At 57.6% G+C, this 25,943-nt stretch overlaps 1 protein-coding gene across 1 annotated transcript in view; it reads left to right on the forward strand.

Annotated features, from left to right (window-relative positions):
- LOC114501809 (contactin-6) overlaps positions 1-25,943 on the forward strand; it is a 128,674-nt gene that overhangs the window by 97,846 nt on the left and 4,885 nt on the right. The window contains 10 exon segments of the mRNA XM_036030243.1: positions 4,877-5,004; positions 16,165-16,340; positions 16,691-16,808; positions 17,454-17,612; positions 17,719-17,868; positions 20,795-20,865; positions 23,434-23,668; positions 23,779-23,894; positions 25,163-25,207; positions 25,209-25,350. Of these exon segments, the coding sequence (XP_035886136.1) occupies positions 4,877-5,004; positions 16,165-16,340; positions 16,691-16,808; positions 17,454-17,612; positions 17,719-17,868; positions 20,795-20,865; positions 23,434-23,668; positions 23,779-23,894; positions 25,163-25,207; positions 25,209-25,350 (1,340 nt within the window).

The raw sequence follows: 25,943 nt of genomic DNA on the forward strand, positions 1-25,943 counted from the left end.
TCACTGGCGCTTAACTCATGCAGCTCTCGTAGCAACCCTAGCACCACTCCCCGACTAAGAAGGAGAGCACTGTGGGTGGGAAAGTTACAGTGCCAAGGGCACAGAGGGGAACATGGGTGGATTCCAACAGGGGTCTCAGGCACACACCTGGTGGGCCCCTCTGTTCTGCACCTCCCGGAAGGCCCCAGAGCCAGTGTGCCAGATGGGAAGCTTCAGATCACGTCAAAGCACCACCCAGCTGCCTCCACAGGCAGCGCACTCGGCAGCAGACTCGCTGAAGTATCAACAAGTTCCGCTCTGTGGTGTCAGCCCCTGCACAGCAGACCCTCCACAGTGGTCTCGGCAGTCCTTGCAGCTGATAAGCCTGGGGGTGGAACCCTTCTATTAACTTGCCAACAACAATCGAGGCTCAACTACAAGAGAGGGGTGTACACAGCCCACACTGGGGTGGGGGCACCCCTGAAGCACCCGGCTCAGGTGATCGGGGAGGCCATGCCTGTGGACCCTGCAGGAAAACCTCTATGGAAGACTACTCCACCAAGCCTCAGCGATGTGGCCGCTCTGCCTAATGCATGCAGACAAACACAGGGAGGGGGCCAAGACGAGGAGACGAAGAAATACGTCCCGAATGAAAGCACAGAACAAAACTCCAGAAGAGAACGAAGCGAAAGGGAGACAGCAATCTACCAGTTGCAGAGTTTAAAACACTAGTTAGAAAAACGTCCAATGAACTTAGGGGAAGGGTAGGTGAACTTAGTAAGAATGCCAACAAAGAGGTAGGGATTATAAAAACGGAGATATGGAACACGAGAAAGAGCCAGTCGGAAACGAAGAACATGTGAACTGAAATGAGGAATGCAGGGAGTCAACAGTAACGTGGGTGGGGCCAAGAAGCAAGTCAGAGATCTGGAAGACAAGGAGGCAGAAATCACCCAATCAGAACGGCAAAAAGAAAGCCAATCCGAAGAAACGAGAACAGTGTAAGGCGTCTCTGGGACAACTTCGAGCACCCTGATATTCTCATCATGGGGGTGCTGGAAGCAGAAGAGAGAGAACAAGAAACTGGAAATCCGTGAAGAAATAATGACGGGAAACTTCCCCAACCTGGTGAAGGAAATAGACCTACAAGTCCAGGACGCACGGAGAGCCCCAAAGAAGGTGAACACTGAGAGGCCCGCACCGAGACACGTCATATTATAATTAAAGTGCAAAAGTAAATAAAAAGTAGCTAGAGAAAAGCAGTGAGTTACCTACAGGGGAGCTCCCACAAGACTGTCAGCTGATTTCTCGATAGAAACTTTGCAGGCCGGGAGGGATTGGCAAGAAATATTCCAAGTGACGAAGAGCAATGCCCCACCACCGAGACTGCTCTGTCTGGCAGAGAGAACATTTTCAATCAAAGGACAGACCAGGAGCATCCGAGGCAAGTACGAGCTAACGGAGTTCCTAACCACCAAACCAGCGTTACAAGAAATGCCAAGGGTCTTTTTTGTGATGATGAAAAAAGATAAATAATGAACAACAAAACGGCAATAAATACATACCTTAGCAACACTTACTTTAAATGCAAATGGATTAATGCTCTATTCAAAAGGCTTAGGGCGACTGAATGAATAACAAAAGCAAGATCTTCATACTTGTTGCCTGAAATAGACTCACTTCGGGTCAAAATTACCCACGCAAATCTCTGTTTTTACTGCTAGAGTATTTCCCCTTGCTTTCGGATAGCCAACCTCTGTGGCTCCCTGCCAGGGAGGCTTATGTGAAATAGAGATATTATCTTCAACTATCTTCAACATATCGTGTTAGCATGTCCCTTTCCACCCTCCTGATGCAATGAAAATGTCTCCTAAAATACTGCAGAAAGAATAGAGAAAATCAGTCTTTATTATTATTATTATGTATGAATGTTAGCAAATTCGTCAGCTAACATGTTCCAGTTAGTTTTACATGTGAATTCTTACTCATCTGAAAATGTCAGTCGCTTTGTACAGTTTGATCTCAGGTGGGTTTTCAAAAAGTAATTCCTGCCAGACCAGGTGCGGTGTTCGGCAGGACTGGGAATTCTCTCGTTTCTTCAACATTTTTGTTTAATTACTCTGCATAAAACTAGGGCTATGATTAGGTGGTTGGGTAACACCTACATTGTCTCAGATTAAGTTTTCTTACTATATTTTAGAATCTCTTATTAACAAAAAGGCATTAAATGATAAGTTGAACTATCCATACTTCTTATCATGTGATAAAATTTCCAGTTAGAGTAAAATATCTGGATCATATATCCTAGATCACTAGGGAGATTTACTGTTTCATAATCTATTTTTAAATAAACTATAAGCCGGTTTGGTTACTAGTTTGGTTATTTTCATAAATCATGTAACTCTAACTTTTTTTATTCTTATATACAGTTTTGCATATCGATCTTATGAAAACAAGACGGATTCTTACTTAGAAATAAAGATAATCTCTACAGGCTAAAGTGTGATTCATAACAAATTGATCAGCGCCTCCCAAAGTGTGTTGTGCCTACCAGTCACTCGGCATGTTGCTAAACACAAAGGTGGAGTCACGTTTTGGGAAACAGCCTTGTGCGACGGTCCTTGGGGTAACCAACCGAGCACAGCCCAGTGGGAGCTTCTCCGGCGGCGAGGTCCCCATGCAGGGCTGGTCTGCTGCCAGTGAGGCCAGGTCACGGCTCGGGGGGGAGGAGGAGAGACCTGGAGACCGTCGGACGGGACTGTCCACCTCCTCTGACACGAGTGAGCCGTTCCGTCTGGGACAGACCGTAACTGTGCTCAGCCGGTCTGCCTTCTCGGTCCTGCACAGGCCCCTGGGCGCTGGGTAACCGTCGATTAAGATTTCAAAAAGAAACACCCAGTGTCTATAACGGCAATTCTAATTCCATGTAGCCGCGTCATGGAACAAATTCTAAGATCCAGAGAAGGGTGACACCAAACCATCGTGAACATGAATCAATCGTTCCTTCCCGAAAGCTAAGGGGAAAATTACACGACATATACGCACAGTGGCATTGCTGGCTGGCGCATTTGTCCGATGGCCTTCAGGTAGCAGCAGATATATTTTCTGTTCATTTAAAATGTTTTATTAAGCCCTGGCTGGCGTAGCTCAGTGGATTGAGCGCGGGCTGCGAACCAAAGTGTCGCAGGTTCGATTCCCAGTCAGGGCACATGCCTGGGTTGTAGGCCATGGCCCCCAGCAACCGCACATGGATGTTTTTCTCTCTCTCTCTCTCTCTCCCTCCCTCCCTTCCCTCTCTAAAATAAATAAATAAAATCTTTAAAAATGTTTTGTTAGACAAAATGTCAAGGTTGTATGCTGCTGAACATTCCTGACTACCCCTCAGTTCTGGAGGTCCGCGATGCACGCCACACTCCCCGCTCTGACCCCGTCTGATTCAGCCAGAGAGCGCGCGGCGGTCGGCCAGGTGCGGGCCGCACAGCACAGCGGCCCTGCTGCTGTGCCGGTAACTGCACGGCTCAGTTGTTAGTGTGAGGGGGGACCAAGAAACCAGACATCCCAGGGGTTAAATAAGACATCAAATGTCTGCTGTAGGGAAGCCCTCCAAGGTCATGACTTTAAAAACATCCGACGACACGCCCTGAGCTGCCCGAACATAGCTCGGCCCCTGCCCCCACCCCGGGGACGGAGTGCAGCGCCCGTCCCCGGTGAGAAGCCGAGCAGCGGCGGGAGCAGCAGCCGCTTCCGTACAAACTGTCGTCGGCGGCGGGCACTCGCTGTGTTTCGAGTCGGGTGATGAATCACATTAGCTGCACCGCACGTGACACGGGTTTGAAACGGGGACGTGTCCGCCTCGCGCCACCCGCTGTCCTGTGCTGGGCAGTGGGTGTGATGTGCGTAGTGACGGCCTCCTCGCCTCCCTCGCCTTCAACGCGGTTGGTGTCCAGCATTAGTTCGCGTCACTCATGTCTGTGCCGTCCTCGGGAGCCACTCACGTTCAGGGCTGTGGTCCGAAAGGTTGGTAGGTAAGGTTACAGGACACAAAGTCGGGCACACCTCTGTGTTGCATCTGTGTGCGTGCACACGCGCATCCTCAGAAACACGCTGGACGGTGGTTTTGTCCAGAAACCAACCTCGGAGTTTCCTCTGGTACAACCGCATTCTGGTGTCTGCTTCTGACTGCTTCTGCGTTTCAGGGAAAATATAACACGGCTCGTTTTTTTAAAGATGGGGACTTCTTAAATGTCTAACCCTAACCCTAACCCTTTGGGAACTGTATGTTTGCACAGGTTTTAGGGACATTTAATGAGGTCTGATCCATGAAGCCATCCTTCTTTCCGCTCCACTGGGCCACGCAATGGGGGGGGGGCGGCCCTGTGGCCACAGAACCGTGTGGGTGTCCGTCCAGGCTGTGGCACTGGCAGAGGCGGCCGTGACTCAGCACCTGTTGTTCGGGGGTGGGTGGGGGACAAAAAGGAGCAGGCGTGTCAAACTGCAGACTGTGCCACGTGAAAACTGGCTTCCGTGTCCCTAAGGCCAAGCTCAGTGTCCCCCAGAGAGCTGGCTTTTCCAAATGCTCAGTGGACCGGCTGCATTGCTCTCAAGTCCGGCATCCCCTAGGTTTTTAACGGGCCCTGATATGAGCAAGGCTCGCTGGGGCCACGGCACGGTGACCGTCAGCGCGGTGTCAGGACACGGGCACACGGACCGCCCACGCGTTCTAACACGGGGACTGGGAGGGAGGTGGCTGGTGATGAAGAACACGGGGCCAGCAATGGAGTGCCTTTACACCGACACCACCACCCACTGTTGTGTCCTGTGTAAAAACGGACACACGGTGGAGAAGACGTGGGTTTCCAAGGGCCTCACCTCCACCCATCCCGTGTTTCCCCTTCAGGGTGTCTGTCTCGGAGGACGGCAGCCTGGAGATACGCAACGTGACCAGGTCCGACGCGGGGCCCTACACCTGTGTCGCCACCAACCAGTTCGGCTCGGCCAAGAACACGGGCAGCCTCGTCGTGAAAGGTACCAGGCCCTCCGCGGGGGCGGGAGTCCGGGAGCCGCACGGGCGCAGCACGCCCTCCTCAGGGGTCACACCCGCATCCCACTGCCTGTGGGGAGCCCGTGAGCCGCGTCCCGTGTTCACGAACCGCATGTGCCCTCCCCCGGGGGCCTCCCACAGCCCGCATGAACACGCGTGAGCACTTTACAGGCAAAACGCTTTTGGTGGGTAATTACACAGAATTATAACCAGCACTTAGAGTATGGGAATCTTCACAAATGCCTCTGTGTGTCGGGGGGAGGTGCCGTGGATGCTTCGATAAAGTCGAGGGAGAATATTTCTGAGAAAGTCTGATTTCGCATGACATTTGTACCGGGGTGCGAGGCTGCTCGGTCCATAACCGGTCTGTGCATTCCTGCAGCCCCAGCTGTGGGGCCAGTGCAGTGCAGGCCCTCTCGCTCGCGCTCTAATAAGCAGCTCTTTTCAGAGAGGAGGAAACCAAAGCGTTTGTGTCTAGGCAGGTCCCCGCCGTAGTCCCGTCACCATGAACAGGGGCCATACCCTGGGGGGAGGGGGGGACCGAACACCCCGCTCTGCAGACCTTTGCAGGCACCGGGCACCAGTCCCCAGGCCCAGGGTCGGGGAGACACAGTCAGGGTGAGAAGCGTCCTCCCTCTTCGGGGGCCACCCTGCCACATCGAGCCCGAGCCCCCAAACCAGCACGGTCACCGGAAGCCGAGTCACTTTGCTCCTTCCGCTGCCTCCTGGACGACAACGGTGATGGTCTTGATAAAGGAGTGTAAGCGGCTAATTAAGCCCAAATGATTAGGTTCAGCCACTGGTGCTTTATCGTCATTCTTTATTAAAAACAACTGTCTTCGACATGAAGAGGTTAGCCGCTGCTCTCGGCTGTCCTGTCCGCTGACCCGGGAACCTGGATGCCCCCAGTCCCCGTGTGCGGCTCTGCCAGCGCCGTCTCCTCGTCACGCTGACGATTGTCGGGAACACCAGGGAACAGGGGGCCTGTGTGACCCGTGTCCGCCAGTGCGGTGTGGTCTGAAGACTGCCCTGCCTGGCGTTGCCCCTCGTCAGGGTCTCTCGACAGACGCAGGCTCCGTGCTCCGAGGAGCCTGCATGTGCCCAAGGACAGGCGTCCATTCCTCCGGCGGGGGTCCGGGAGCGCCCCTGTGCTGGCGAGTGAGGCCGCTTCACGCGGGAGGGAACAGCGTGCGTGCTCGGTAACGGAGAGACAGGGAGACTCTTCGCCCCACTCCAAGTGCACAAGGGGCGGAGGCTCCGTCATGTTCCTCGCTCGTGCGCGGCACACGGTTCAAGCGCCCGGAGCACCGCAGTCCCTGCCACCCGCCTTCCCTGGATGGAAACGTCAGGGTGGGGTTCCGGTGTGAAACGGGGAGGGCGGAGGCCTCTGTGGCAGACAGGCGGACCCTCAAAGAGAGGATAAAACACAGTAGAACACGGGACGTGCGTGCACCGGACCCGTGGCTTTGGGGCTCAAACGCACCGTTGGGGGTCCTTTCACGCCAGAGGTTAAGAAGAAGCTGGTTCCCGGGTGGACTGCACTGGTGAGAAGTTCCTCCTCCTCCTCGCACGGGTCTCGGGCCTCCGGCGTCGCGCTGCTGCGGGCGAGCGGTTCACGGGACAGAGAGGGAGGACACGCACCCGGCAGGAGAACCTCAGGGGCTGAGGCCGGGCAGCCCAGGTGTGCGGCGTGGCCGTGCATTCTGCTGGACGGTTCCCTCGCCCTTAGGGTGGAGAAGCTGCCATGTGTTTGGGATTTTCCAAAAACCACACACCCACGTCCTCGGGGACTCGGTTGCGTACGCATTTATTCAACCGTTTTCTCTGCTGTTAAGAGCGCGGTCATCTGGTTGGGTGTTAAAACGAGTGTGTGTTTGCGTGTGTGTGTGTGTGTACACGCGCACATGCTCATCTATTGTGTCCACCTGAGTGTCCTTACACAGTCAAATGTCGTTTTGTTCCTCAATCCCGAAGCCAGCCAACGGCGGCCTCCTGGTAACAGGGTGGTCAGTAAAGGGCAAACGAGCGACTTCAGCGAAGCTGACGGAGCATCAGGCCCCGCTCCTTGCCTTCCTCCGTCAGCCTGGGTCCCGCGAGGACGCGCCGTTGTTCCACAGCTCGTGAGAAGATAACGGCCACGCCAGCGAGACGGTTCCAGCCTAGTCTTTGGCTGACGAGGCTCGTCCGGGGGGTGAGGACCTGTTCTGAAGTGGTCCGCCCTGCCTGCGTGACGTTTCTGTTCCATTGATGCAGCGGGAGAGGCCCCTCCCCACGCAGGCGCCACGCACACGGGGAGCGCCAGCCTCGCCGGGGCCACGGGGGGCTGCCCCGAGTCTCAGGGGGGACCTCGTCCGTGGGCACAGATCAGGAGGCTCGGGGGACAACGCCACCAGTTTTCCCGCTGGAGGACGGGGGTCCACGTGACTGTGTGGCCTCCGCTGAGAGGTCTCTGAAAATCGCACAAGGAGGGACATTATTCAGTCTGGCATTGGGCGAATTATTAAAACGCAGAGGAACTGCAGGCGCTAAAAATGATCTTGTTTGCAGGCGAAGTTTGTCGCTGCTCCCCCCCCCCCCCCCCGAGAGGTTTCGGGTGTTCAATTACAGGCCTCGTTGCTCCGAGTTATTTCCCCTGGAGTGCCGGGCCTCGGAAAGGCACGTCTGATGTGCGGGTTACGTGCATCGCTCGCTGTTCATCTCGCGGCTTGCGCTTCGCGAGGGTCTCTGTTCTGCCAGCTCCGGCCGGCCTCTCCGAGCTCCGGGCAGGACAACCCACAGCCTCCCAGTCGGTGCTCGGAGCCTGAGTTCCTGCCCGCCACGTGCAACTCCAGCTCTCCCCTTCCCACTCGCATCGGAAATAAGCAGGTGATCACGGGAATCAGTCAGGCGATTACACTTGTAAGGCATAACAGTGCCAAACCAGTTATACTGACACCCCTACAACGAATATGACCAGTGCAACATCACAGACCAACTCGACTTGGATGAGAAACAGCCAGCTTCCACATAACACCGTGCAAGAGAAAGAAACAATAATGGAACCGAGAGCAGCTCTGGTCCGTGTGGCCGAGGGACTGGGATTCTGTTTTCTAAAGAGCCAGGCGGCTACATAGGGTCCAGGACTGTCGTAGGAGCGAGTGTGTCCTTCCTGCGGACAGGACCCTCAGTTCAGGCGTTCAGTCTGCGGACCCTGAGGAGTGCAGGAGGCGGGTGTCCGGGTCTTCCAGGCGGGGGAGGCCCGGCCGGCGGGAGACAAACAACCGGACGACTCAAACTCAGCCCGAGCGCCTCCTGTGGCTCTAACCTTCCCGTCTCGCTTCCCCTTCACCGGTGCCACCCCAGGAGCAAACACCCTTTTCCTAGCAGGTCCTGCGGGAGGGAAAGGAGTCCCCTGACCCCATCTCCGCACGGCGACGGGGTTCCCCAGCCCGCCCACCGGGTCACTGCGGCACGGTCTGAGCAGACGCTGGCCCTGTCTCAGAAGAATGAGCGGGGTGCCGTCAGCAGCCGCCCCCCATCCCATGTGCCAGCTCAGAGAGGAGTGGGCAGCATGTCGGGTTCACTCAGCGGGGTCCACAGCCCTGCAGGGGACAGGTCATTCGGGGTCCGAAGACTGTGTGTCCATCGCAGGCTCTGCCTGGCCAGGGAAGTGCGAGTGTCGCCCCGTGGGGCCCTCGGACAGGCTCTCCCTCTCGGACCCCTGGAACTGTGGATAATCACTTTCTCTCGCTGAAGTCTTCATTTGTTTCTTCTTCTCTGGGCCTCTCGGTCCTTTGTGCGGGAAGAGGTCCCAGCCATCGTTACTGTGACAAGAGCAGTTTGTGTGACACCGATGTGACCCGGCAGCCCAGGAGGGCGGACTGGGACGCATGCGTGTGAACAATGACGACTTCTCTGTACCCGGTCAGCGGGGGCGGAGGACGCTGCTGAGTGAGCGTGTGCACCGTGTGGCCGTCACATTCAACGTGACTGAGCAAGTAGAGCAACGGATCTGCATCTGATCTTGCGTTCAGCTTGAACGTTCCTCTGCAGAGACTATTCTGAGGGTTCAGAAGGATTTGGGGACGATGCAATGAGCACAGAGCACACACACGTGTGGCACAGATGCCTCAGAGACGGTCCAGAGTGTGCTGAGAGCCACCCACGCTCCGGAGGGCCTGCAGCAGGCAGGGCACCCGGGGATGCTGAACGTGCAGGGGCTGCCATCAACAAAGATCGGCGACCGACGGGGCGAGAACTGGAAGCCGATCTGGGGATCCCAGAAACCGCCGTGTCTGAGATTTTGCTGCAGGATCTTGGCATGACACGTGCTGAGGTGATACCCGTTCCGCGATTCTGCACCCAGAGCGGAAGGGGTGTCACGCTGCAGGTGCTCGTGACGCTGGGAGAACCGTGTGTCGTCCCCCGGTGCCTCCGTCGTCGGGGACTGAGGCGTCGCTGTCCTGTGTACGATGTGTCCTGTGTCTTGTCTCTTCTTCCGTAAGTGTCTCTGTCTTCATCGCTGGAGGCCGGGTCCTTTCCACACGGACCTTGTCTCGTGTGTTCCAAATCACTGAAACATGAGAGTGGAGGAAGAGTAGGGGGGCTGGAGTGCAGGGACCATGAGGACCTCGGTGCACTGACACTCAGGGCCTGGGGGGAGGGGCAGCCGGGTGCCACAGGGAGACTCGCACCTGCAGGACCCTGAGCCGGTGGTCCTGCCCTGGGCGGAGGGGACAGGCAGCACCTGGCACATGTCAGCCCGAAGAGGAAAGGGATGTTACAGGAAGACCAGCGGCCCTCATCTTTAGTTTGTCTGTTGCTGGCCCGCCGGGAGGGCCTGGTCCGCGTGTCCCTCCCACCGATTTCTGCACAGTGTGTCTGCCTGCTGCTCCATGCCGGGTTTACTGCGGAGCCCCGGCTCCGACTCCTGCCCGGTGTTTGCTTTCCCGCGTTAGTCATTTTCTTGTTTGCGTTGCTGGCTTAGTTTCCTGTGAACTTGACATTAATTCACTCCTCCAATCGATCTGCTCACTATCAGCCAGCCCTGCGCGTGGCAGCCAGCGCCCGTGCGCCAGGCCACGCTTTCCAGGTCCAGACCCTCATTTTGGTAGGCTGCCTCTCCCAGGGCGCTTCTGAGAAAGAATCCGAGAGAGACACGGTTTTCTGAGGTTGCTCCCATTCGAGAGCGTCTTTATTCTGGGCTTGCCTTTGACGGGTGGTTGGTTTGGCCGGGGAGAGAGTTCGAGGTTGGGAATCATCGGTCTTTCGAGGCTGGAGCCGCTCTGCTCTGCTCTGAAAGCCGGAACCGGGTGGACTCCCGGTCCTCGTCTGGGGTCTCTCCGCTTGCTCCCCCCAACAGAAGTCTGCTCTTTCTGGGGTCCCACGGGCTGAGGGGCCTGGGTCCGGGCTGCTCGCAGCTGTATGCCGGGCGTTCGGGGTGCGCGGCCACCCTGGGAACTCAAGCGTCTTGGCGCTGAACCAGCTCCTGAATCACGTGATGACTCACCGCGTTTCCTGTCCTGAGGTGTGCGCTATTTCACGCGGGGTTTCCCAAGTCCGGGGATGTCTGTGTGTCTGTCTCAGGTAGGCATGCATAATAACATGCACGTATGTTCCATGTGTGTAATTCACACTAGTTTCCACGTTTAGCTCCTAGTTCCTAAACAGCGGCCCAGGTTACATCTAGGCAGGCAGGCAGGCAGGTGGGTGTTTGCTTCTCTCCCTAGGGCACATCGTATAGCTTTTCTGCTCTGCCTTCCAGGCGATACCTGTGTCTGCCAAATGTGTGGTTTAATGTTTGCTTTTGCTGTTTTTTTAAAACTTTAAGTGCCATCTTATTTTTTTCACTGTCCCTTTAAATGATTTCTTGCTCGTTTTCTCTCTCTGAAAATGTTGCTGGTAAGTTTTCTTTTCTATTTTACTCTTCTTGCGGCTCTCTTGTCCCGAACTGCCCTCTTTTTCTTTGTCAAAGCCCCGTTTTTTTTTTTATTACGAGACGTACAGGATACTTTGTGAGTCTTCGTCGTTTGCCCATGTTTGCGGTGGGGTGCCAACACCTTACGAAAGCTCTGGCCGAGTGTGGGGGCTCGTCGACCCACCGCACTTCACGCTGAGATGGTGGGGCCGGGACATCTCCTTGGAGAATTCTTAAGGACACTGAACGTAGGTCCTGTCTCTTAGGCTCGCCAGATCCTTAGGACAATGCCCCCACCTCGGGCCCCTGGTCTTCTGCCTGGAGAGCAGAGGACCAGCAGCATCACCCTCAGCGCAGGATGAGGGGACAAGACGGGGGTCTCCACTTCTGCCCGCAGCACCGGCCCGCCCTGCTCCCGCGGCCTCAGCGGCCCCACCCCAGCGGCCCTCCAGTCTCCCATGGACGGACAGGCGGCCCAGGCACCCCCGTCCCACAGTGCATCATTATTAAACAGGAGCGACACGGGGGAGCCTTCTGCCCCAGCCAGTCGCAGCAGCTCCGTCCCAACCACGTCACACCGGCCATCAGCCACCAGCTGATGTTCACATGTGTTTACGATGCACAGCAACGGAAGCACGAAGGACGTGCGAGAAAAGCCGAGGGGGCTGCCGCACGAGGGACGGTCCTCCGGGGAAGGGAGAAGCGGAGAAATGGGAGCCCCACTCCCTGGCGGGTTTCTCCTCCGGGAACGGGCCGCCGTCTGAGCCGTGCGAGTCAGAAACGCAGGCAACCCGGCCGAAAGCGGGGATGTCCAAGGGAAGGGCCGGGGGCCTCGCGGTGCCGGGGGTCTCGCGGCGCCAGAGGGGCGAGGGAAGCGGCGCTCAGCACGAGCGAGCGAAGAGGGACGGACGAGGGCTGCCAGTCAACCAGCCGGGAGCCCAGCCCCCAGAGGACCGTGTCCCTGACGGAAACACCGGAGCAAAACCGGCCAGCGCTGGACACCACTGAGAGTCACCCAATGCACACCAGCTCCCGACCGGGTCCAGCTCTCCTGCCGCCGCTTCCTTGAACAACGTAAACCTATTTGGAAACATGTAACAAAATAAAAACGTTTCCATCTGACCCACAGGGGCTGGTGTTCGGTCGAATGTTGCCAGAAACGGCCGGGGCCAGGAGCCGATGACCAGACCGGGGGACCACCCGGCAGTAGCAGCCGCCGGTGGCGGTCCGGAAGTTATCAGATGAGGGCGTTAAACACCAGTCATGACGACTGTGGCAAACGCAGATGCCAAGACGGAGCCCTGGAGGAGGGCAGTGCCGCCTGCTAGGAAGCGTCTGAGAGTTCCCGAGCTGAGAAGGGAGGGGGCGGCAGGGAGAACACAGTGGAGGTTTCGGTGCAACGCTAGGATCCGGCCAACGGGAGGGTCCCTGCGGGGGAGACGCGGGGACTGGACGTACCCAGAGGGCGCCCCACAGAGAGAAGGGGGCGGTGACGGCAGACAAGACCCAAAGGGACACTGGGACGTGCTGAGCCGGTCTAACACCTGTCACACTGGAGGTCCTCGCGGGCTGGAGACCCGAGACGGCAGGGAGGCCTCGGCGATGCTTGAAGACAAATATTCACCATAGATTTTTTTTAATGGAAAAGCACAGCAGGCGTTTTATTCAGGATAAACACAGAGAGAAGCTTCCCTGAGCCCATGGCAGTGAGCCCAAGGGGGAGAAGAGGCATCCTCCTAGGAAAGGTGCGTCGTCTCCACCTGGACAACCGTAGCCCGGACGTGGGAAGACCGGCAGAAGCACGGGGACCCGGAGGCCCGCAGAGCGGCCTTTGCAAAGGGCTGGAAAACAATGCCAGTGCGGGTTCCGCTCCCAGCAGGGGTGCCCTCCCACGCGAGGGCAGACGGGGGTGCTGTGACACAGAGAACACCTGGGGGGGGGGTGTCGACCGCTTCCACACGTGTGCTCCAGTGTGAACGGAGCTTCTACAGGCAGAGGGAGGGCGGTCCTGGGATGAAGCGTGCACACGGAACAGAAACCGAGAGGCGGCGAAGGGCTAGTGTGTTAGCAGGAGGGGCACTTTGAGGCCCGAGGACTTAGGAAGGGGAACAGATTTTAAAAGTATTGACTTCCTAGTCCTCACAAGTTCACTAGCACGGAGAAAATATCGGGGAGTTTTGTCACCTGCTCGAAGTGCTATTTATACACCGGCTGCCTTTGTGTGGGTATCTTAGCAACGTTCCCGGTAATGTCAGGGACCTGCGAAGGCAGCGCCGCATGTGTGAACCGAGGGAGCGGGGTCGGCGGCTCTCCTTGTGCGGCCCCCCTTCTTGCCAGAGGGGCACAGAACTTCGGAGACACCTGGGCGGTGATTGCTCTCAACAGTGATGCCGGCAGAACGCCGCCCACAGGCGGAGCTTCCGGCCGAGCGGAGGGTGCCGGAGAAAGCAACAAAACAGACAAGAAGGACGGTTAGTGGGCGGTCGGGAGCCCAGGTCCACGCTGGACCTCCCCCACCAGCAGGGGGCCTGCGGGGTGGGGTGGGATGGGGCCGTGCCTGGCCAGTAACCCAGGGACCAATCGCACTGGTGTTTAAAGAAGTCCCACCAAGCAATTCCGACACAAGTTGTGAAGTAATTAGTTCCCACGTCTCCTGCGGTGCCCATCACCGTGGGTGTGTTCCGGAAACCTCGTGCACTATCAACAAGGTTAATCTGGGTAAAGCCACTCGTCGAAAGCAGCGCATACTCTATTACACCTTCCCTCAGACTTGTTGGGAACAGGACTGTACAGTCAAGTCATTTTCATAGGACTTTTATCCCGTGGAAATGGACTGAAATGGTGAGTATCAAAGTTTTGTGGCTTTATGGACTCTCCGTGGATGCTGTCATTTCCATCAGGGTAACCTTCAGAACGCCATCAGCCCTAGCCCATAGCCACTATGGCCACCCATAGCCACTCACTCCCCATCCTCATGTCCTGTCTGTCCGTCTTTTCTTGTGACTGAAAGTCGCAAACACAGAAAAGCAGAGAAAACAGTGTGAGGAACTTGCATATACCCATCAGAAAGGGTAGATAGATAATCACCCACTTACGCCCAAATTCGTTTCATGTGTACCCTCACCTGCATCCCCAAGCAACCCCCCCCACACAGGCAGAGGCAGACCCCAAACATCCCAGGGTTTCATCCATAAATATTTCAGAACGGAGCTTTAAAAGGCGAGGGAATCTTTTTCAGATAACAAAACCAGTGTCCTTACTTTGAAAATCAACAAGCGTTACTAAATGACATTGAGGCGACAGCCTCATAAACACACACGTGTGTCTGCATGTGTCCAGGTGCCATAAAAACAGTAACACACACACACACATACATGCTCTCCTGTGTGCGTGCGTCATCTGCACCCACGAACGCCGTCTTTCCAAACTCCGTCTCCCAGAATCCCTGACACTGCAAGATGGGTGAAAAACGTTCCATGATCTAGCAGATGTAGAAAAACGAAAGTTAAATAAATTCTAAGAGGCTCTTTAAATTCAGGAACTGGACTTTTCAACAAGATAAAATGGAGCGTCCACGCTTAATCACAGTCAAACGCCCAGGGAAGTGGTTATTTTGCTGCTTTGATGTGTCACTACCCCACAGCGTGTCACTGGACACCACTTCCTTCTGGGACGAACGCCGGAGAGGCTTTCTGACGACCTCATGCACAGGGCGTGGCTCTTCCTTACACAGGAGTTTCAGGGTCGGACAACCAACCCCGAGGCCTTCTCTCCCGGAGCCCGGCCCCTGGCCCGACCGCGTGGACATGCTCCAGGGCAGCCACGGGGCGGACATGCACCCACCCCCGTCCCCTGGAGGAGCCACCCAGCCAGTGTTCCCGGGGGGGCCGGGACGTCACGACCGGAACACGCTCTCCAGAGAACCCTCACGCATGCACACACGCACACACGCACGCCAGGGGCTGTCAACCAGGGGACTCGACCTCGCACAAGTAAATACCTGAGGAGTGTGCAGGGGACTAAAGTCACACCAAATACAGCGATGAACCTGCCTGTCCCTCTGTGTTTCATTTTCCAAGGGGAAGAGGCTTAAGTAATTTCAGTTTCCCCGACGATTGTCTGTCACTCGGCCCCCCTGGTGTCACCCGCACCTGTGTAGCAGGAAGGGTTCTGCGTCACCCCGTCCTCGTCCCTGCAGTCCTCTGGGAGGGGTGCCCACTCGGTGCATGAACACCCCCTCACTCCCTGGGACGGAGCCCAGTGGCCTTCAGGCATCTCTGTAACACTAGGTTCTGAAGATCTTGAAAGGGATGCTAAGTGAGCATCCCTCACTAAGGCACTAGAGCAGAGTCCTTGCTCCTCCCTTAAATAGCACCCACGCAGGCTTCCTGCCGCCCAAGCCCCGCCCCTGTTCTGTGCGGGTGAGGAGGCCTCCCTGTCTGTGTGTGGCTGGCTCGCTGCGGGGTCCGGGCTGGGACTGGTGAGCGTGGCTGGGCCAGCCACCCTCAGACTCAGAGAGGGTCTGTCACCACGAGAACTGATGGGGCTTGGGAGTCCGGTGGGAGCGCCTGGGAGCTGGCCTTGGGAACGGGCGGGGGCAGGACTCCGGCCCTTGCAGAGAAAGTGCTGACGCCGTGGCTGGTATTTCCGGAGGGAAGGTTTCTGGGATGACAGATGGATGAAGCTAACGTTGCAAAATCTGGATAAAAAGGGAAAACGTTTCGTGTGGCTCCTGCAGCTGGAATGGAAAACCGCCCTCACAACCGTGCCACTTGTCCATGAGAACTTATGCCCGCGAGTCCGTGTGAACCACGGCAGTTCTGATCTCGGGGACGGAGTGTGGGTCCTCATGCATGCCGATGCCATGGCCGCCGGCTGCTCGGAGCGGCAGCCCACGTGTGGACTGCGACGTGGCTGGAATTTCAGGGAGAAAAAAGGTGGCGTGGTGCGTTTCCCACATACGGGATGCCTCCTTTGCAGTCCTCAGACCTTTCTAGAAAATCTTTTCCCATATAAAGCATGAATAAGAGCGTGTATTTAGTGTTATTAAAAGTAATACGCTGAGCCGACCACGCGGACACACTTGAGACAGCGAGCGGAGTCTTCCCGGTGAATGCGGCAGGGCCCCGAGGCGCACGCACGCACCCACGCACGCCTCTCGCGTGGCCGCACACCCGCCCAGGGTGAGCGCCACAGCCCTCGCCGGCCTCGGATGCGCACTCACGACCCCGATGTCCTCTCTCCACAGAGCGCACCACCATCACCGTGCCGCCGCCCCCGACGGACGTGACCGTGGGTGAGAGCATCGTGCTGCCGTGCCAGGTGTCCCGCGACCCCTCGGTGGACGTGGCCTTTGTCTGGTCCTTCAACGGGCATGCCATCGACCTCGGGGAGGGGGAGCCGCACTTCGAGCGGGTCGGCGGGGTGAGTTGCCGGAGCATCCAAGGGCTCCACCAGCCTCCAGCCGAGTCCTTCACACGAACCCACGCCCTTCCTAACCGTTCTCCCGTGTTCATCTGCACGGGCAACCGCTGCCTGTTTGTGCGGCTGCGTCTGTTTTTGTTTTACTTTGCTTTATGTCATCCATGCAAATGCTTGCGTTCTAGGGACACCTATAAGAAAGGGGATCGTGAAAGGGTCAGACACGAGAAGTGGCAGCGATTCCAGTAGATACCCCCTAACTTCACGGCTGCCTGGTGTTCGGCGTTTATCTGGCTGCAGCAACGCGTGACCCTGCTGAGCATCCTTCCGTTTCCGCCCCTTTCCGCCCGCAGGACTCTGTCGGGGATTTGATGATCAGGAACATTCAGCTACGCCACTCGGGGAGATACCTGTGCACGGTGACAACAGCTCTGGAAACCTTGTCTGCCACCGCCGAAGTCATCGTCAGAGGTCAGCACGAGTGCGCACAGAGATGAGCACACGGTCCATCGCGGCCAAACACGTTAATGAGTCAAAGCAGGTCCTCGAGTGACCGCACCGTGATACAGAAGTGAGACAGCCAGGAAAGGGGTTTTTGTGTTTTTTTTTCCCCCAAATTCCAAGCCCCCGGGGCCTGGGTGGGGTGGGCATGGATGTGGCAATGCCTAGGTGTTGTCCAGTTCTGAGGAACGGTCAGACCCAGCAAGCAGCGCGAGGCCCTGAGACCCCCACCCACCTTCTATCTGCACTGAGCCCCTCTCCCAGAGCGGGCTCGAGGTCACGCCCCTGCACTTCTCCCTGGCGGCTGCACGGACTGAGCTAGTTTCGCGAGGAGCAGAGGAGAGCCATTCTCTGCCGGAGATTAGCTCCTTATCGGATGATATTCAAGTGTTCCATGGCTGGCATTTCCTAATCTTCAGAGGAAGCATTTCCAAATTAATCTCTCACCATGTAAGCTGAATTAATAGGGCTTTATCTCAAGTAATGTGCTAAAATATATTATGTTCAGTATTTTATTTTGTAAGCATAACAGAAAAAAAAAAAGCCAAACACAGCTGTCCTGAATCTGAGAGCTGAATGATTTCCCACACGGTTGTCACTGCCCGTGTTTTCCAGGCCCCCCCGGCCCCCCCCGGGACGTCAGAGTGGACCAGGTCTCCAGCACCACGTCCCGGCTCAGCTGGGGGCCGGGCGAGGACAACAACAGCCCCGTGCAGGTCTTCGCCGTGCAGGCTCGGACCCCCTTTTCCGTGGGGTGGCAGGCGGTTTCCACGGGTAAGGGGCTCCGGCGGTCGGGTCAATAAGTGAAACACGTGGTGTGTCTGATTGATGGATGGGTGGATTGGTGGACTGATTTGACCCAGCGCCCCCTCCTTTGCAGTTCCAGAAGTTCTCAGCGGCCAGACACTCAACGCGACCGTGGTCGGCCTGAGCCCGTGGGTGGAGTACGAGTTCCGGGTCGTTGCCGGGAACGGCATTGGGATCGGGGAGCCCAGCCGCCCGTCGGAGCTGCTGAGGACCAAAGCATCCGGTAAGACGCCGAGGGCCTCCCAAGCTGCGGGAGGCCCCGGGGGGTGCACCCCCAAAGAACACAGGCAGAAGTGCAGCCCCGTCTCCGGCCCAAGCCGGAGACAGTCACCCACGGCCTCTCTGTCGCGTTCTCATTGGCGCAAAGTCAGGTGCGTTTCCCTCCGCGTGAGTGCGTCCGCGGGAGAGGACCGAGGCCAGCAGACGCGCACAGACCGGGTTTTTCCGGAGCCGAGCTCTCCTGTACTTTCCAGTCGAAACCGGGAGAGACTCTGTGGATGCAGACGAGCTTCTGCCATGTCCCGTGACATGCAGCCAAGAACCCGTGGAGACTCTTGGGCGCGGACAGCCAGGGATCTCCATGGGCCTCTCCACGCGGACCCTCGCACAGTCCTGTTGTGCAAGAGCAGAGACCCTCCCCCACGCAGTGAACAGCGGGTCCTCGCGTCCCTGACCACGGGCACTGACCGGCAGATGACCGGTGATTGCCGTCCTTCCCGAGTTCCTCCGGCGGACCCCTGTTCCGTGCTCAGACCGCCATACGCAGGGTCCCGCGTGCCCCACCGCCCACACGTGGCCAGCCCAGTCCACCTCCCCATTGCGCCAGGTCACTGAGAGTCACTGTGCTGTCGCTTCGCTGGCAAGCCACTGCAGTCACAGGCACGGGACGTCCAGGTGCCAGGGAGGCAGCACTGAAACCACAGATCGGGGGGCACTTCCATCGCGAGAGGGGGGCCATCAGGTGGCCCAGCTGAGAGCGGCGCTGAGAAGGGCGCGGTCTTGGAGGCCGAGAGTGCACAGAGGAGAGACCCAGTCTGTGCGGAGCTGGGGAGGGACAGCGGGACGGGAACCTGCTGTCTCGGACCCAGCTGGAATCTGGAACCTGGCCTCCTCCAGACGTGGCCACAAGCACGCTCTGCAGCCGTTGGCCTTGACCTCGATGAGCAAGGGACGGGCTTCAGGAAGCGAGCAGCTGCAGGAGACCCGGGTGCAAACCCCGGCGAGGGGATGGGAGGGCGCGCGGCTCCCGTGGATCTCCGCCTTGGTTCCGGGTTGTTTCTGACGGTCGGACGCGAGCACAGCTTCGGCAGGGCTGACCGCACAGTGTCCGCAGCAGAGTTTGTCTGCGTTAATCCCCCCGTCAACCACCGACACATGCCTGCATGGCACAAGGAGGCACGGTGTCCCTGAGGGTCACCCTCTAGGGGCTCCGGGTCTTGGGGAACCTGCGTGGTTTTCTGTTCCGCATCATCAAGGCAGGTCGCAATATGGTTTTAGGGTAGGACAACGGCACGTTTGAAAATGGACCAAAGGAAGGGGCTTCATAACCCAGAATATCCAACGCTTTGCGAAGAGTAAATTAGAGCCTAATTGTAAAGGATCTCCGCATGCACGTACACAATGGCAGTGATCGCTGAGAAACAGTGTCACCGTGAGCTGTCGGCACGAACACCTGTGAGTGTGGGGTGTTCCCCTGGCTCGCGCCGCCCCGGCCAGAGGCGCTGAAGGACAGGGGAAGAGTGGAGGGGAGGCCGAGGCCGCCCTGTGAACGCACTCGGAGACCGAGGCAGATGCGTTAGGGTGCATTTACAGATGAAAACGGATAATGTCAGCCCTGGCTGGCGTAGCTCGGTGGATTGAGCTCGGGCTGCGAACCAAAGCATCGCAGGTTCGATTCCCAGTCAGGGCACATGCCTGGGTTGCAGGCCACAGCCCCCAGCAACCGCACATTGATGTTTCTCTCTCTCTCTCTCTTTCTCCCTCCCTTCCCTCTCTAAAAATAAATAAATAAAATCTTTAAAAAATCTTAAAAAAAAAGAAAATGGATAATGTCTGACTGGGGCTGCTCTTCCAAAAAACCATCCGATTACTATGGAATACCTGTCACTAAGTTCACCATCAGTGTGCAACGGGAGTGAATAAATCCCTTGGATGTATCTCTGTTGTCCCCATGGGGGAAGAGAACTTTGAAACAAGTGATGGAAACTCAGGTGTTGCGTTTTCCATCAGCAAAGACACCAGTCACTCCACCCAGCTCCGGGTGGTGGTAACGAGTGAGCGAACACAGGTGACTGTGTATCATTCAGCAGTCCAAACGCTCATCCTGCAGATTTATCCCAGATCTAGGATAATCTTGTCACTGTTTCAGCAAAAAGAGGGTTTTTTAAACACTTCCACAGGTATAAAATAAAACCCCACCCAGATGATACACTAGAATAAATACTCACACACACAATTGTCATCAACTACATGATTTCACCTCAGAGCATTTATTACTCATTACAGTGGTTCTCACAAGGGCATAGATGAAGGGCCTATAACTCATAAAAACAACCGGCATCTGGAATACTCCACCCCAGGGTTCTGGGGTGAATCAGAGACCCCCACAATCACACTTCGGGAGCAAAGAGTCAGAGAAACGCCGTCTGTTCTGTGCGGAGGGGTCTGAGACTCAAGCACAAAACAGGAACTTATTTAATTATATGCCACTCAAGAATTTATTTTTAAATGCTCAAACACCCTGATGACTACCAGAAATAAAAAGCTGCTTTAGTTTGTTTATTGGAAGAAGGGAGATTTAATTAATATCTGGCTCGGGAACGTGTTCACGGCACAACTGTAGACTCAGGCGCTAGATCACAGCACCGCCTGAAAGCCGCGTCGTGCTGCCAATTAGTGGAGGGTGCACGAGAATGTCAGATGCACGGTGTCACTCCACTCCTCATTAACTTGGGAGCCGGGGCGCTCACGGGCCCCGCACGACGGTGTCTCTTGAGTAGTAACGTGGGCGTGTGGACGAACACCGTGCGTGCTCCCCCAGTGTGCGGGCTTCCTCACGGAGCGTGTGCTCCGGGGGTGGGGGTGTGGAACCCACAGAGGGGCCGCACTCTCTCCTAACCGCTGCCCCCCGTTCTCTCGGTTGCTTTCAGTGCCGGCGGTGGCCCCTGCCAACATCCACGGAGGCGGAGGAGGCCGGTCTGACCTCGTCATCACGTGGGAGGTAATTTTCCATCCAACTGAGTTGTTTTGGAGGAAGGCGGGTTCACTGGCCGGGGAGGATACTGCCAAGCAAATCGGGCGTGTAAAGAAAGCACATGGCATGGAAGGCGCCCGAGAAAACCTTCTCCAGAGGAGGCGCCGGGCGCGTTTGTTATTTACCAGAATGCCAGCCCGTGACTCACGGGGCACCAGCCTCTTCCCGGTGCAGGAAAAACAACCTCAGTGTGCACTGACGGGGGTAGGGGGGTCGGTGGTGCAGCCAGTGTCACTGGGTAGCCGGCACTGGGTTCGATTGTTGCCTCGGGCAGTGGACTTTGTGTAGGAGTGGGACTCCGCAGGGTGCAGGTGGAAAGTAGGGACTCCCCCACGCTGCCCCCTGAACCCCACCGGCCCGCACCTCTGCACATGCAGGAGAGAGAGCAGCGGAGGGAAGAGATTTCGTGTCGTCCTCCTTGAGCCCTGACCTGCAGGCCCGTGCTGTGCCCAGGGGAAAATCCAGCCTGGCCCCGGCTGCTGTGGCTCAGTCGGGGGGAGCATCACCCTGCAGACAGAAAGTCTGGGGGTGCAGCTCTTGCTCAGGGCATGCGCCCGGGTTGCAAGTTCAATCCCCAGTCAGGAAGCATGCGAGAGGCAACCGACGGATGTCTCTCTCTCTCTCTCTCTCAAAAAATGTCCTTGGCGGAGAATTGAAAAAAAAAATCAGCCTGGCTTATTATTATAAACCTTCGACTTCCCACCAAGCTCAAGTTTCTCGTCTCCGGGCGCTCAGGCCCCCCTCGGCCTGGGCGTCTGAGCCATGAAGGGCGCACACAGTCCCGCCCCGCTGTTTCTCGGACCTGCTCCTCTGCCTCTCCTTCCTCCCCGCACACCCCTCCCCCCCCCCCCGCCCCCGCGCCGCAGCCACTGTGGGGAGCTGTGGGAGGCGGGCCCGGGAGACGGGGACCGGAGGCGTGAGACTGCAAGTGCATTTGTCATTGGACTGGCCGGCCAGCCCCGGCTCCACCGGCCCCTCCCGCCACGCCTGTTCCCCTCGTTTTCTTCACCTCCGACCTCCGACTGAGTTCAGGCTCTTCTCCGTGTTGTCCGTAGCTTTCCTTTCCTCCTAGCTCCCACGGCTTCGGGCCCCTGGTGCTGCGTGCATTCTGCCGGTAGCCGCTCTGTCTTTGTCTGCTGCTGCCCCCCCACAGCTCCAGTTCTCGTCCGAGTCCCGGAGGGACGGGAGCTGGTCAGGTCTCTGGAGTAGGGAGGGGGGGGGAGAGGGTTCAGCACCACGGAGGGTCACAGGTCTGGACAGGGCGGTGCCTGTGGTTTGAAGGGCACTGCCGGGGAGCCAGATGCAGCCCCACCCCGGGGTCAGAGGTGCGGTGCGTGGGCACCGGAGGGTAAGGGAGGCCCCCGAGGTGGACTCTGGGGCGTGGGAGGCCGGCAGCAGGTCCTGCCCTGTTTGTGCCCAATTAGTCTGTGGACATTTCTGGTGGGGGAAAGGCACTATCCTTTGGAGAAACTAAATACATGGCGTGGCTTCCTAAAGAAAATCTTCCGATAAACAGGGGGAAGCTTTGTCTAGATTCAAGCACGAATTCTTCTCCATCTATTTTGCATGATTCTAATGCCTCATATCTGCGGAGCTCTGGGGAACTGGTATCCATTTTGGGTTTGGAATTTTAATAAGTTTAGGTTTTCAATGAATCTTAAAGAACCTGGTCTCTGTGGGAATTAGCAAAGTTTCCTTTTTTGTATTTTTTTTAATGTCGGGGAAAGTGCACACTGATGTTACCACTAATTAAGATGCAGGTTTAAAAATGTGGAAGAGGCCCTTTCTACTAAGCAAATATTACTACACACTAACTCTATTCCCTGCATCTGACATGCACCTGTTGAATAGTTTTGTGAAAGAAAAGCATAGTTAATAAGTTATTTTGTACTGAGTCTAAAAATGCATATCACAATATGGATACAAAATGTTTTAACCCATACAATCTTACAAATTTCTCATTTGTTTCATACTTGTGAATAGCTGTGGAAAGAAATATAAACATCTAAATACATGTTTATATATATTATAAAATATATATACTATCTATACAGTATATATATTTTATTTTTTAAGATTTTATTTATTTATATTTAGAGAGGGAAGGGAGAGAGAGAGAGAGAGAGAGAAACATCCATGTGCGGTTGCTGGGGGCCATGGCCTGCAACCCAGGCATGTGCCCTGACTGGGAATCGAACCTGTGACGCTTTGGTTTGCAGCCCACACTCAATCCACTGAGCTCCGCCAGCCAGGGCCTTAGTATATATATTTTATAAAATATATTACATAAATATAAACCTATTTTACATTCCTAGTTAAAACTTCTACCGATTTACCCGAGTGTCTGTAGCCGGGACCAGCTCCCTGACCCGCACTCCAGACGAAAGAACTGTTGTTTCCCCGGGACCCCCTGAGCCGGGAGGAGCAGCCGCCTGCCCCCAGACAGGGCGCCCCGGCCAGCCCGCAGACAGGACGCAGCTCCAAGCCCCCCCCCCCCCCCTGGGCAGCACTCAGGGGCCGGTCCCTTCCCCACAGCCCGTGCCCGAGGAGCTGCAGAGCGGAGGGGGCTTTGGCTACATCGTCATGCTGCGGCCGGTGGGCGCGGCCGCCTGGACCACGCACAGGGTGCCGGCGGCGGAGCCCTGCACGTTCGTGTACAGAAACGAGAGCGTCAGCCCCCTCTCCCCCTTCGAGGTCAAGGTGGGCGTGTACAACAGCGAAGGGGACGGGGCGCTGAGCGCCGTGGCCGTCATCTACTCCGGGGAGGACGGTGAGTCCCGCCCGCGCCCGCCCGGGCCTCCTGGCGCTGGGGGCCTGTGTGCACTCCCCTGCCGTGAACCTCTCCGTTGAAGATGGCCGTGTCTCTCCCCCGGATGGCAGAACCCCAGCTGGCCCCGGGGGGCACGTCGGCCCAGAGCTCCTCTGCTTCGGAAATGGAGGTGTCCTGGACGGCCATCGCCTGGAACAGGCACACCGGGCGAGTGCTGGGCTATGAGGTGAGCCCCGGGGTCGTCCATCGTCCGCCCTCCGTGCAGCCGCAGCCGGGGGCTCCTGCGTCCGGTCCCCTGGCCCGCACGCCCAGCCTGCTGCTGAGGACACGGCCCGCCCTGCGGCCCCGGCCACAGGGCGGGTCTCCCCGAGCAAGCCGAGGAACCGGGCTGGCCTGGGACACGGGATGAGGGTCATCTCACACCGCCTATTCAAACTGCAGCCCCACGGGTTCCTCGGGGGTGGGAGTGGGGCGGGGAGGGACGGCCCATGCTCACTGATGGCAAACCTGAGCGGAATGTCTCGCGAGCCTGCTCTGGGAGCCGGAGCGGCTTGCAGGGAGTGTCATTTTGGAGAAGGCGGTGAAGGGACGAGAGAGAGACACCCTGGACTCTCCTGAGTCTGTCACCTAGAAACAGAGCTTGCCTGGAACCAGGAACATCGCTTCCTCTCCGCGGGCCTCCTCTCCCCAAGAGACGAGAGTTACGACTCGGCGACAGAGTCCTTTATTTCGGAGTTGCAGTCAACGCGCAATCCTAAACCTCCTTCATTTCACCTGCGCTGCTGGTTTTCTCCTTCTCACTCGAACCCTCCGGTCCAAGCAGAGGGCCGTGCTCGTCTGACAGGGGCCCTGCCCTTCCGACCCCAGGATGCCTCACCCCGTCCAACCCTGCAGACAGCCCTCACTCACCCCCAGCCCCCGCCGCCCTGCAGCCCCTCCTCTGACCACTGCCTCGGGCGGTCTCCCCGGCCCCCCCCCCCCCGCAAATCTCAGAGCACTGTGCTCGGTGCCACCCCCTCAAACCCAGCTCTGGCTTCTCCCACACGGGCACTCTGACCTCCTAACCGGGTCCCAAGGGGCTCTCGGGAAGGGGCCTCGCCCCCCCCATCCCCGTCCTGTTCAGGGTCCCTGAAACAGCGCCCGCCCCCAGGACACCCTCTGCAGAAGCTGCATGGCTGATTAGAGCACCCCCGGTCAAAGAGCTCCGCAGCGGGGCGCCTCGCCGGCCGCCTCTGACGGCTGGTGTGCCTCTGCTGGGCTTGGCCTGGCTTCTCGCAGGACACGCCCTTTGCTGACGCTGGCAGCCTTCGACCCGTCACGAAGTAGTTCACGTCGGCAACGTAAAACCCCGGGTTCTCTCCCGCCCCTGTGACTTCTCACCCTCGCACCTGCCCCCGCTGAAGGCTGGGTGGCCCTCCCTGTCTCTGTGCGGCCCGCTCCCCCAGGGGACGCCCCTGCTGCGGCGGCTGATGCCCACTCTGTCCCCACGGCCAGGTGTCCTACTGGACGGACGACCCCCGGGAGCCCTCGGCCGGCCGCTGTGCGCGTCGGCGGGAACACCACGGCCAAGACCGTCACCGGGCTGCGGCCGAACACCGTCTACTTCGCCTCCGTCAGAGCCTACAACACGGGCGGCATGGGGCCCTCCAGCCCCCCGGTCAATGCCACCACCAAAAAGTCTCGTGAGTACAGCTCCCACGCTGGTCTCCCTTCCCCCCGCCTGCCCCCCACCCACTGATTGCTTCCCGCGGTTGGCTGGTTTGCTTGTTCCGAGGGATGAGTGTCGGTACTGTCTGGTAACAATCGGAATAGCCTGTTCTGATATTTTTGGCGTATACACTCCGCGCTGTCCTGAGTGTGGAGGTGACACACAGAATTTACAGACACGGGCTGTGATGCCCTGTCCGGCCGGAGCCCACAGTGGGCTCCCTGCTGCAGAATGTGGGGTGCATCCCCGTGACTGGTCAGTCTCCACGCCCGCAGCTCCAGGACGAGGGCAGAGAGGAGCTGCCCTCACGGGGCATTGGGCAAGGGGGGGAGGGACGGTGGGAGGAAAGGGTCCCGGACACACTCTCTCCAGTAGGAGCTTCCTGTCACCTGTGCTCCCTTTGTTCATCACGTGAGTCCCAGCGTGCACTGCAGGGGGGTCCCCCACGTCCAGGAAACCCTGGGCCCTCCCTCTGGGGGCTCTCCCAGTCTCCTTCATGCCAGGGACCCTGGGGTTGGAGAAGTGCCCCTCTGCCCCTTTCTGCCTCCCTGTGCCAGCAGCCGGCAT

The sequence above is a fragment of the Phyllostomus discolor genome, chromosome 7 (genome assembly GCF_004126475.2).
Source record: "Phyllostomus discolor isolate MPI-MPIP mPhyDis1 chromosome 7, mPhyDis1.pri.v3, whole genome shotgun sequence".
Classification (NCBI taxonomy): domain Eukaryota; kingdom Metazoa; phylum Chordata; class Mammalia; order Chiroptera; family Phyllostomidae; genus Phyllostomus; species Phyllostomus discolor.